The sequence below is a fragment of the Hordeum vulgare genome, chromosome 7H (assembly GCF_904849725.1).
Source record: "Hordeum vulgare subsp. vulgare chromosome 7H, MorexV3_pseudomolecules_assembly, whole genome shotgun sequence".
NCBI lineage: Eukaryota > Viridiplantae > Streptophyta > Magnoliopsida > Poales > Poaceae > Hordeum > Hordeum vulgare.
The window spans coordinates 10,426,678-10,438,683 of record NC_058524.1 but is presented as its reverse complement, the minus strand read 5'-3'; the positions used below and the strand labels follow the sequence as shown (position 1 = coordinate 10,438,683).

General features: G+C 46.7%; 2 protein-coding genes across 2 annotated transcripts; both read left to right on the top strand.

Annotated features, from left to right (window-relative positions):
* Positions 1-4,162: 4,162 nt before the first annotated feature.
* LOC123410468 (GDSL esterase/lipase At5g62930) lies at positions 4,163-7,748 on the top strand. Its single transcript, XM_045103416.1, has 8 exons — positions 4,163-4,329; positions 5,033-5,173; positions 5,263-5,384; positions 5,469-5,546; positions 5,636-5,773; positions 6,411-6,487; positions 6,804-6,968; positions 7,372-7,748. The coding sequence occupies exons 2-8, from the start codon at positions 5,101-5,103 to the stop codon at positions 7,526-7,528; spliced, it is 810 nt and encodes a 269-aa protein (XP_044959351.1). The 5' UTR covers positions 4,163-4,329; positions 5,033-5,100; the 3' UTR covers positions 7,529-7,748.
* An 88-nt stretch (positions 7,749-7,836) lies between these two features.
* LOC123410469 lies at positions 7,837-10,267 on the top strand. The gene is made up of 2 exons (XM_045103417.1): positions 7,837-9,431; positions 9,536-10,267. Exons 1-2 carry the CDS (start codon positions 9,349-9,351, stop codon positions 10,032-10,034), a joined length of 582 nt encoding a protein of 193 aa, XP_044959352.1. The 5' UTR covers positions 7,837-9,348; the 3' UTR covers positions 10,035-10,267.
* The last annotated feature ends 1,739 nt before the right edge of the window (positions 10,268-12,006 follow it).

Here is a 12,006-nt window from a genome sequence, read left to right as displayed (position 1 = left end):
CATCTGGTGCCGGCTACTGTTCCCGAACCAGCTGCACCACCATCTTCTGCCTCTTCGACGCTGCCTCGCACACGGCTACAGGGAGGGGTAACGAGACCTGTTAATTACAAGCATCTCATCAAGTATGGTATGGTATGCTCTACAGGTGAATCTGGTGAACCACACACACTTGAGGAAGCCCTTGGCGATGAGAGGTGGGTACAGGCTATGAATGATGAAATCATGGCACTACATAAAAACAAGACATGTCATCTTGTTCCTCCACAACAAGGTAAAAATATTATTGATTGCAAATAGGTATATCGGATCAAAAGAAAATCTGATGGAACAATTGATCGCTACAAAGCTAGGCTTGTTGCAAAAGGTTTTAAACAGCGGTATGGGATTGACTATGAGGACACTTTTAGTCCTGTTGTAAAGGCTGCCACCATCCGCCTTGTGTTATCTATTGCTGTTTTCAGGGGCTGGAGCCTTAGACAGCTAGATGTACAGAATGCGTTTCTCCATGACGTTCTGGAAGAGGAAGTGTACATGAAGCAACCTCCTGGGTTTGTAAACAAAGCTGCTCCCTCTTATCTTTGTCGACTTGACAAATCATTATATGGTTTGAAACAAGCTCCAAGGGCATGGTACTCACGTCTCAGCCACAAAATGCAAACACTTGGTTTTTCTCCTTCCAAGTCTGACACATCACTGTTTATCTATAATAGACACAACACATGCATATTTGTTCTGATATATGTTGATGATATCATTGTCACCAGTTCTTCTGATGAGGCCATTACAGGGCTCTTAAAAGATCTTAGTACAGAGTTTGCTCTCAAGGATCTTGGAGATTTGCACTATTTTCTTGGGATTGAAGTAAAAAGGCATGAACATGGTCTTCATCTCTCTCAAGAAAAATATGCAGCAAATCTGGTAAAAAAGCTGGCCTACAAGGTTGTAAACCTTCACCCACTCCATTATCAAGTTCAGAAAAATTATCTCTTGTAGAAGGACAACCCTTGAGTTCAGATGATAGCACTAAATACAAAAGTCTTGTAGGTGCTCTCCAGTATCTAACACTTACCAGACCTGATATTTCCTTTGCTGTTAATAAAGTCTGTCAGTTTCTACATGCACCTACCACAGTTCATTGGACCGCTGCCAAGCGTATAGTAAGATATATCAAAAATACTCTCAATGTTGGACTCAGCTTCAACAAGTCCTCCTCCACACTTATTAGTGCCTTCTCAGATTCTGATTGGGCTGGATGTCTGGATGATAGACGTTCAACAGGTGGTTTTGCAGTATTTTTTGGACCAAACTTGATCTCATGGTGTGCAAGGAAACAAGCCACTGCCTCTAGATCCAGCACAGAAGCAGAGTATAAGGCTTTAGCAAATGCTACAACTGAGATCATATGGGTTTAGTCCATGCTGAAAGAACTTGGTCTCAAAATTTCTCCACCACCATGCTTACGGTGTGATAATCTTGGTGCAACTTACTTATCAGCTAATCCAGTTTTTCATGCTCGCACAAAACATATTGAAATAGATTTTCACTTTGTAAGAGAAAGAGTTGCGAACAAACAATTTCAAATCAGATTTGTGCATTCTCAAGATCAACTTGCAGATGGCTTTACAAAACCACTAGCTACAAGACAGTTTGAAGATTTCAAGCATAATCTCAACTTGATGAAGTTGTGATTACGGGAGGGAGTTAAACTGCATGTATATCTTGGATAGAGATAGACTTTAGGTAGTTGCTTAAACCTCTTATCTCCTTTGTATTCAAATATCTATCTCTAGTTATCTTCCTCTCCAAGATGTAACTCCCTTCAAATCTTGTATGCATATCCGGACTTGCAACCTGTTATATAAACGTGCACCACGTCGCCCAACAAGGGTAAGACGTTTTCGCAAGTTCGTACAAGTACCACATCCTTTCCCGAAGTCTCTTATTCCGAACGCATCACATAACCATTATCTATTTTTCTTCTTCGGGCATCCATACCCTAGGCTGCTTCTTTTTAGCTTTCCTCACTTTGTGAGCTATTTGATGGCGGCGATATAAGTTCATATCAACTGGTAGATCGTCAAGCTTGCTGTCATAGGGAAGGTTTAGCATTATATATGCGTGAAGCATGGTGCAACATGGTCCAACAAGGGTATCTATAATCTTGCGCTAATTTCGCGCCCGTGAGTAGTTCATTTATGAGCATGAGAGTGACTTTATATACGTATCGACTGGATGGCGAATCATGAACTTTAGTACATCATTATTGTGTATCTCTCGTACATTTGGCTCAGACAAGTGCAATATGTAATCAGTGGCTTATTCTCGAGTTTGCTTTTACTTGATTACAACCTATAGCATACGCAGGTACCACAGTCATGAACCATCCAGCATAGCGAATACACCAGTAAATTAAACACAAAGAAATTGTACGAACACAATTTTGCTGAAAAATGACAAACAATTAACATACAAAGAGTAGTGGTGGAGAAAATATCGCGTACCCCCTCGCGTCGCTCGAGCGACCGAGGGGGCGAACCCTAGCCGACGGGGCTAGTCCGCCGCCTCCAGCTCCCTCCCTCGCCGCCGCCGGTGTGCGCCGCCGATTCGGTCGGCGTAGGCGGCGGCGGGGATTTCCCTTCTCCTCGTTCGATGTCGTGCGGCGCGGGACGGCGGCTTCGACGACGGTGTCATGCGGATCCAAGGCACGGCGGCGCGTGGCGGCGCGGGTGGAGATTGGCTGGGCGTGGCATGCCAGTCGGCTGGACGTTGCTAGAAGATGAAGGTAGGGCTGGGCATGGCCGGTGGCGGTGGCAGCGGCGACGTTCGGCCCGGATCCGGTCTTGGCGGTGGCGACGGCGGCGACTAACCCGGATCCGATCATGGTGGCGGCGGCGTCCCCTCCGTCAGGGATGACGGGCCAGGTGGTGGGTCTTTGTGACGGCACCGGTGACGACAGATCTTGGGATCCCGTGACCGGGCTCGTCGCAGGATCCGGTACTAGCTGCGAGTTGGGGAGACATAGTTGCCGGTGAAAATCGAGCCGACGACGGACGATGGCGGCGTTCTGCGCCGTTACCTTCATGAAGGCTTCGTCCTGTAATTACTGTCGATCCACTCGTGCTTCTCCAGGGGAAACCCTAGGATCTGGTTTTCCAGATCAGACGATGGCGACATTGCGGTGTCGTTCCTCTCTAGGGAGCATCGTTTGTGGAGCAGCGCTGGAAGACACAGGCAGGAGGTGGAGCGTCTTCGTCCTGCACGGAGCTTCGGTGGTGATGTCAGGTCATGCCTGGCCGACAGGTGCTACGCTTTGTCATGGATGTTTGGCAGGTGCTACGCACGACAGATCTTACAGAGTCTTCGCGTCTGGATAGACGAGCGCGGGGAGGTGGCGCCGTTGGGCGCTGTGGTGGCGTCGACGAATGGCTGGACTGGCAAGGATAATGCAGATATCTCTCCTGAAGATGGGTCAGCGGTTCGATGATGATGGCGGCTTCTAAAACGTGTGCATACGGTGTATGCTTTAGGTATGTTGCACCGGCTGTGAGTTTCGATACGTTATGTGGATGGATCGGCGATGACACCTTTTTAAGATATGGAAAGTGATAGCACTCCACATTATCGCGTTTTGTAGGTATGAGTGGGGGCTTCGGGTGGCTTGATGTATATTTTTGTGAGACCTTTATTGAATAAATAATAAAGATAGTTGTATGCATCGATTGATGTAGAGGTTGGGGGTCTTAACCTTTTTTTAAAAAAAGAATTAACAAACAAATTCTTGAAGTGGTTTAAGAAAAACACGGTCATGCGCCATCCTAATTTCGTGAGTGCTTTTCAAAAGTGTGCTAATATTTGCTTCAATAATGTTTCAACGATAATTGCTACCCCTCCGTTTTTAAATATAAGTTTTTTAAAGGTTTCACCAGGAAGTTACATACGGATGTATATAGACATATTTTAAGTATAGATTAACTAGTTTTGCTTCGTATGTATAGTTATTTAGTGAAATCTCTTAAAAGACATATATTTAGGAACGGAGGAAGTAGTTAGTTTCTAGTCTGTTCTGGTACTGTTTTGACTAGTGTAAAATGTTGGCCGTTGGATCTGCTTTGCAGGGCAGAGATGAGAGGCTGGTTGGCCTTGTTAGCAGAGCTAGCGACCGAATCTCAGCGCACATCCCGTGGAGGTCAGGAGCGAGACAGCCCGCCGCCGGCCGAATCGAACGCGGCGGCGCTCCCTCTCCGCCCCCCTGAGCTAATCGGCTAGGTCCCCGGAGTGCTCCGCCACGCAGCACCGCGAGGCCAACCGCTTATGACCTGATCGGAGCAGGTTCGATCCGATCCGACCCTTTCCCCCTCACCCTCCCAAATCCGCTGATCTAGTTTGCTCCGCGTGTATGAATCTTGGCGTGAACTTTAGATGCATTCAGGCCAACCCGTGCCAGACAGTAGGAGCCCCAGATCTTGTTCATAGTATCAGTGGAGCATTGGCTGAGTTGATGAGGCGAGTGGCGGCTCGATTCCTCTGCTCTAGCTGTTAAGAACCAGGATTCATTATCGTGGACTGCTGCCTGCAACTCCATAATGATTTTCAGCTTTTGCTTCCGTCAAACGTCTAGTATATACTCCCTCCGTTTCTAAATATAAGACCTTTTAGATATTGCACTATGAACTACATACGAATGTACATAGACATATTTTAGAATATAGATTCACTCATTTCGCTCCGTATGTTGTCTCCTAGTGTAATTTCTAAAGGGTCTTATATTTTGAAACGAAGGGAGTACGTACTACGTAGGTAGGATCGCAAGCATGTTTGGAATCCCTTCTTCTCTGATGCAACTTCTGTTGTGTATTTATATCTATATACATCTGCTTTAATTGGTCAGCCGGCACATCGGTTCTTTGTATGCTCCCATTTAGGTGCTCTTGTGTCGAATGAATTTGTGTCTGTGTGCTCACTCCTTCGAAACTGTATGGTGATTGCAGCACCTGCTCTGCTCTAACTATAGCTGCCATTTTTCCTCTTGCAGATCAGGGGGGAAAGACAAAATTATAGGGGCCCTAGATACTCCTGCCTGCAACCAGGTGCTCAGCCTCGATGGCGATGCCCGGATCCTGCCCCTCAGCCCCGTCTGCCGGCCACCGTCCCATTTGCCTTGCCGATGCTTCAGGTGGTTTGCTGCATTCCTTTCCCACCATCACCGTGCACAAGCCAATTCCAACCCCTCTCACATTGCTCTCCCACTTCTGGCTTTGGCAGGGGGAGCGGGATCCCAAGACATGCTGCGGCCACGTCTGGTGCTCTTTGGCGACTCCATCACTGAGCAGTCCTTCCGCCCCGGCGGTTGGGGAGCGGCCCTTGCCGACACCTACTCCCGCAAGGTCGAACCGGACCCCATCGATTCTCAAATCCCTTTCGTTTTCCGGTGTATCGATGCCGATATCCAGTGAATTTTTCTGTATCAGGCCGATGTTGTTGTCAGAGGCTATGGTGGGTACAACTCAAGATGGGCCCTGTTCCTGATCCAGCGCATCTTTCCCCTGGTAGGAACAGCTTGCATACAGCTGCTCTGGTGTTAATTATGAGATTACCACAATGATCTGTGTTATATCAATGAATACTCCCTATGCAGGTTGGCTTACCACCCATTGCTACGACTATATTCTTTGGCGCTAATGATGCAGCGCTTCTAGGACGAACAAGCGAGCGACAACATGTTCCAGTTGAGGAGTATAAACAGAATCTCAAAACAATTGTTAATCACCTGAAGGTAAGTTTGAAACGAAAAATAATAATGTACCTAGTTAGTTTGAACTGTACGAAAGGGGAAAGCTTATATTTGCTTTCGGAATTCTGACCTGAAGCAGTTTCGGACTAGCTGTATGTAACTCTACCTGTCAGGAGGTATATATCTGTGTAAAAGTGGATTGGCTTTCTTAGGATCATAGCTTGCTGGAGTGCCTATTTTGATCACTAGGGCTAGGAAAATTAAGAAGCAGTATTCACATCATGCTTGCTATCTGTCATACAAAAGTTATGGAACCTCCATTTCAGAGTTAATGACCAGTCATTTTAACTCGTTAGTTTATCGAAGTTTCTTTACCTAATAATTAGTACTGTTGGAAACTTGGAATAAAAAACACTGTTGTTGATATATTACAGCAGCATCAACTTCAGGGTCTCCCGGTGTGTCATATAGTTAAATGTCTTTCATTGTTAAAAAATTGATCTATGTTATGTCGTAATCTTTTTTTGCGGGAATATGTTATGTCGAGTTAAAGTAGGCATACTGAGGTAAATTTTAGAATTTACAATTGCAGTGCTATGTTTTTTAGTAGTTTTTTTGAGCCAATATGAAGTATCAGTCATTCATGTTATTTATAATCTGACATTTTATATCAATACAGGATTGTTCCAAGTCCATGGTGATTTTGCTTATCACCCCACCTCCTATTGACGAAGATGGAAGAGAAAGATATGCACGGTTGGCATCACTTCTATTCCTGAATTATTCGTATTTGCTTTAATAACTTTAGTGATTGACTGGCACAGAAAGAAAGAAATGAGAATGAAGAATGCCAAACACAAAATTAGCTTCTTTATTGTCTTTTCTTGATCTACTAAATACTGGAGTTCCTTTTGTTTTTGTGGGCACAATGGATTTACGGAATAGTATAATTCGTTTGTCATTTGCCATTCATGTTATATCCAGTGACTGATATTTTTCGCTTTCCACAAGCTTTACTGAACACATAATGTGTAATCTATTAGTTGTTGATTATTTGTATTTCCTCCCCAAGATCACTCTATGGAAAAGATGCGAGGAGGCTCCCTGAAAGGACAAATGAAATGGCTGGTGTCTATGCAGGTCAATGTATAGAACTAGCCAAAGAAATGGATGTACAGTATGTTGATCTTTGGTCAAAGATGCAAGCGACTGAAGGTTGGCAGAAACTTTACTTAAGGTAATGCCTATTTAAATTTAAATTTTCCTTGTTACCATTTTTATGGAATGAATGATTTGATTTGAAATTTTTGTTCAGGTTCTCTATTTAGAAAAACATTGAGTTCAATCAGTTGCATTTTTTTCTCACCAAAGCAAGATAAACCTATTTTCGTTACAAAACTAGCTTGAAAAATCTAGACCCTGTTATCCACCTTTGACTAATGTGCATTTACATGGGTGCATTAATCATCTTTCACATACTTGGGAACTGGGGAAACACCGACTGCAACTTCTTCCAAGAAAATTTTCAAATCAGCTGAGTCGTTCGAGATCACCTCACAAAAGCTTGTTAAGAAACATCCATTACAGCATGCCTTTGTTCTTGATAGTTTAATGAAATAACCATTTTCGTCATCTCGTAGTGATGGACTGCATCTGACACCGGAAGGAAATGCTCTGGTCCACAAGGAGGTTGTCCAAACCTTAAGAGGCGCTGGTCTGAAACCTGAAGATATGCCCCATGACTTCCCTCATCATTCCAAAATAGACGGAATTCACCCAGAAAAGGCCTTCCAGTGAGGTGATTTTAGGCTGTGCCATGTTTACGCTTGAACCGCTTGCTTCTCGTTTGGAGGCTTTGCTTTCCTCACATTATGCCTTTTCTTTTCTTGTTGTGAACTTTTGAATTGTGGAATTTTTGTGTCCATTTTTACCCCATGGAAATAGCTGGGCATATTGCTGCGGCATATACCTTCCAGTGAAGTGATTGATTTCAGGCTGTGTGCTGTTTAATTTTGAACTGCCGTCTGCTTCCCATGTCGTCTGCAGGTTTTTGCTTTCGTTGTGTTTTACTGATTTCTTTTGTTGTGAAGTTTCATGTGCATTTTTGCCCCATCAAAACAGGCGGCCTCGGGGATTGGCTGCTGGATTGTTTTGGTATCCGATTCCGCAGCACCGATTCCAGACCTTCAACTTCGTGTGCGGTATTGTAGATACAAAATAGCCACGCATTTACTGTAAAGCCATTTTTTCTCACCAATACCGCACATATTTTGGCTAGAATGGCCACGTCTGTTGCCACGACCTATTACCCATTTGTGCTGCAATATTTACTCAAGGCTATTTTCTTCTCAGTAATAAAACAGTATTCTTGGGGTAGGCACGGTGGGTACTGTGGCTGAAGAACTGTTGAGAACCTGAAGCATGCTTGCTCTAAACCTTTTTGTCATCTCTCCTTTGCATAACAAAGGAGAAATTAATATCTCCTTCCACTTTGCGCTCGTCGCCGCATCGGCATATGTGCCTTACAAAAAAAGGATTCGCTTGTTTTAGACACTTGTTCTAACTCTAGACTAGGGGTTCCAGATGGCCGACCTCTGAGTGTACAGCTATCATGTGCTTTTCACCATCTCATGGTTCATCCAGAGGTCTCCATCCTCTTCCCGCAGTGATGCTCGTTGTCATATCTTTGTCATTTGATCAAAAGGTGTTCCCCCTCTTTTTTGGGTCCGAAGAATAGGTACATTTTTGTGAGATCAACTTCTGCATCATTTGTTGATCTGTGATTTGCTGGGAAACGGTGTGCTGTCGACGAATGAGCTTTAGGTGCGGCATCTAACTATTTGTACGTGCTCTGCGTCGTGGCCGAAAGCAAAAATGAAAATGTCTCAATACAAGTTTATATGTCTGAAGTTTTTCTTGTAATTAGGTTTGGGATCAGCATACAAGATCCAGACATTTCCATACTCACCCGCCTCCTTACGGAATTTTAAACTTAAGTTGTTGGTCGCTAAGTTTGAACTGTCATAGTTGCTACCAAATCAACCATTTGGTTTGCTCTCAGTATTATTTATTTAAATATAAATTTCAACAAATTTTACTTCAAAACCATTACTTTTACAGACTAATATAAGAGGGTTTATATTATTAAATTAATATTGTAAATGCTTTTATATTAGTTTACCGGGATTACATGCCCGAGTTGTTTGCAGGAAGCAATCGCGTGTCCTCTTCCGACGGAAAGGGCGGTTGCGTGCGTGTCTCCGCTGGTTTCCTTCCACCGCATCACCGACCCTCTGCTCTCGTCAATGGCGCCGCTCCGCGTGTCGCCACGCCATTCCTCGCACCACCGCTCGTCCTCGTCCTGCACCGGCATTGCCGCGTCGGGGGCAGTAACTCATTAATAAAGCCACCGCCCATCGAGACCGAGGTGCATTGCATGGGGAAGAAGAGAGAACCCCATCTCAACTCTCAAGCCTCAAGAGCTCACAGTGGATAAGCTCGCGCTCTGCTCTCACTCCCAGACACACACACACTACACAGCACAGACACTCTCTCTGCTTCACGATCTTCTCCACTGAGCTCGCGAGGAGGAGAGCCGCATCGATCTATTCCCGACCATGGCTGCGCGAGCGCTGACCGCCGCCGCCGGCCGCCGGGTGGCCGGCCGGACCGGGACGACGCCGCTTCTCGCCTCGTGCAGGTAACTACAGCAGTAACCAGCTTTGTTCACCCTGCTTGCTGTACAACTCTCAGGCAGTGGCAGTCATTCATGGCGGCGTCGTCCTGTCTCCTGTGTGCTCGCAGGAACGGGGCCAGCATGAGCCACTCCTCGGCCACGGCCGGCGCGCGGCGGGAGGAAGAGCCGTACAAGGACGTGCATGGCCCGGCGGCGGCGGCGGCGATGACGGGGGCGCAGGTGGAGGCGGCGCTGAACCGCAAGAACGTGGAGGTGCTCCAGGGCGAGGAGGAGGAGGAGGAGCACGTCGCCACGGTGCTGCCGGACGAGACCGTCAGCATCCCTGCCGGTGACGGCGAGGAGGACGCGTCGTGGGTGCCCGACCAGGACACGGGCGTCTTCGGCCCCGCCCACGTCGACGCCACCCACGGCGACGGCGGGGCAGCGCATCCCGCCCCGCCGCACCTGTTCGGAGGCGCCACGGCCACGGCGTACTCCACGCACGGGTCGGTGCTCGACCAGGCGGTGTTCGTCCGGGAGGAGGACATGGAGGACGTGGAGAGGCCCGCCGCCGTCGACATGGCCAACGCCAACGCAGACGTCAACGGCAGCATCAAGAACTTCTAGTGTCGGTTTCAGTTTCAGGCGATCTGTCGGTCCTCTGTACTTTCAGGTTCAGTAAGCTAAGTTTAGTGCTGGCGCCACTGCCTCCGTAGTGGTGCACTCTAGAAGAGAATAAGCCCCCAATCCGTCTCTGTAGGGTAGTGTTTCACTGGTGCAGTTAATCAGTAATGCTCATGTATTAATAACCAGTTTGGTACTAGTATCAATAAAGAAGTTAGCCTCATGTTGCTCTTAAATTTCTGCAGAAGCGAGCTGGTGATAGCCCTTAACCTGGGCTGAAAAGCTGCGTGCAATCTTTTAATTTTCTTTTCTGACACTTTATTGTAAAAATATAAAAATATCACATTGTTTTAAAAAAAAGAGTTCATGCCATTCAAAAAATCATTCATGTCATTTTTAAATGTGTACGTATTTGAAAATCTGTTTTGTGGCATTTTGTAGAAGGCATAGTAATAACCTAAAAAAAATCCAACTTATTTTAAATGTTAATTGTGTATTTAAAGATGCTTAATAAGTTAATATATAATATGTATTTAAACAATGTCGAAAGTGTGTCTAACGAATGTTCAACCTACATACGGTAGATGTTCAATGCATATTAATCAAGGAAACATGTGCTTAAAAAAAGAAATAAAATTTAAAACCAATAAAAAACTAGAGGAAGGAAAAACAAACACATGGAACCTTTCCAAAATCGGATCCCAGGAAACTTTCCGAAACTGCTCGTACCACACGTAATGGGTCACCCATCTCGTCAATCGTTTGAGACATTCCTTGCTTGCTATAGGAACATAGTTTGCGCTATAGTAAGAGCATCTCCAGTGGATCCTTTATATAGCGGCTAACTTCAAATAATAGGTAACTTAAAAGAATAAGAGCATCTCCAGTGGATCCTTTATATAGCGGCTAACTTCAAATAATAGGTAACTTAAAAGAATAATAGCTATTATCTCGGAGAGCTGCCGTTTTCACTACTTTGGTCCCTAGCGATATTGTTGCTTAAACTAACATGGAAAGTGGGTTCCATGTATAATAAATATACATGATCTGGACAGTTTTTTACTGCCCAACGACTCCCAGCGGCTCGTGTAAACAGGGGTGTAAAATATCCACGTCCAGCCACGACGGTACGAGGCGTGGAAACAACCATGACGAAGCCACGCTCGTGAGCTCGCCCGTGCGCCCTGCCTCCCGCGTGCCTCCCCATCTCCCCGACCTCCTCGCTGTGGATCGTCGTGCTTCGCCCGTCGCGCCGGAGCGTCGGTCAGCCGCCCCTTGTCGAAGCTCCCGTGCCGCCTCCCTGAGGAGATCCCATCGCCGAGCCCCTTCGTCGGGCCCCTCCCTGCCGCCGCGACCGATCCGCAGATCGGATCGAGTCTGAGCCACCCCTCGCTCGCCAGCGTTGACTGAGCCGCTGGCTCCCTGCATCGCCAACGCTCGCACGACGGGAGAGGGAGGGGGATGGACTGCATCACCGATCTGCTGCCTACCTACTGCTACTGCAGCCATGCGACAGAGCCACTCCGGCGAACTACCGGCGCAAGTGGGGCTGCAGAGGGAAGGGAAGGCGGGGGAGAAGGTCGGTCTGCTCACCCAAAGCACCGAGAAGAGGAGGACGAGCGTGGAGGAGCCAGATCGAGCTCGGCCTGCTGCAGGGCTTCGGCTCCGGGTACTCGCCGGAGACGAGCTGGTTGGGGCCGTCGCTGTGGTGGCCCATCGGTCACCCTAGCGGTGTGAATGGAACGAGGGAGGCACCCTCGAGTCCATGGACATCTTGGATGCCACGGGGAAGGCTGCCGGCGACGAGGGAGACGGCTGCAATGCGGCGAAGCTCCCCTGTTTCTTGTTCTCTGAACCTCTCTGCACTACTGAATCGCACCTAAAGCTTATCTTGCAGAGGGGGAAAGATATACACCATCCACTGAAAAACTAGGACGTGTATAATTTAACAACGTGTATATGGACGTGTATATGA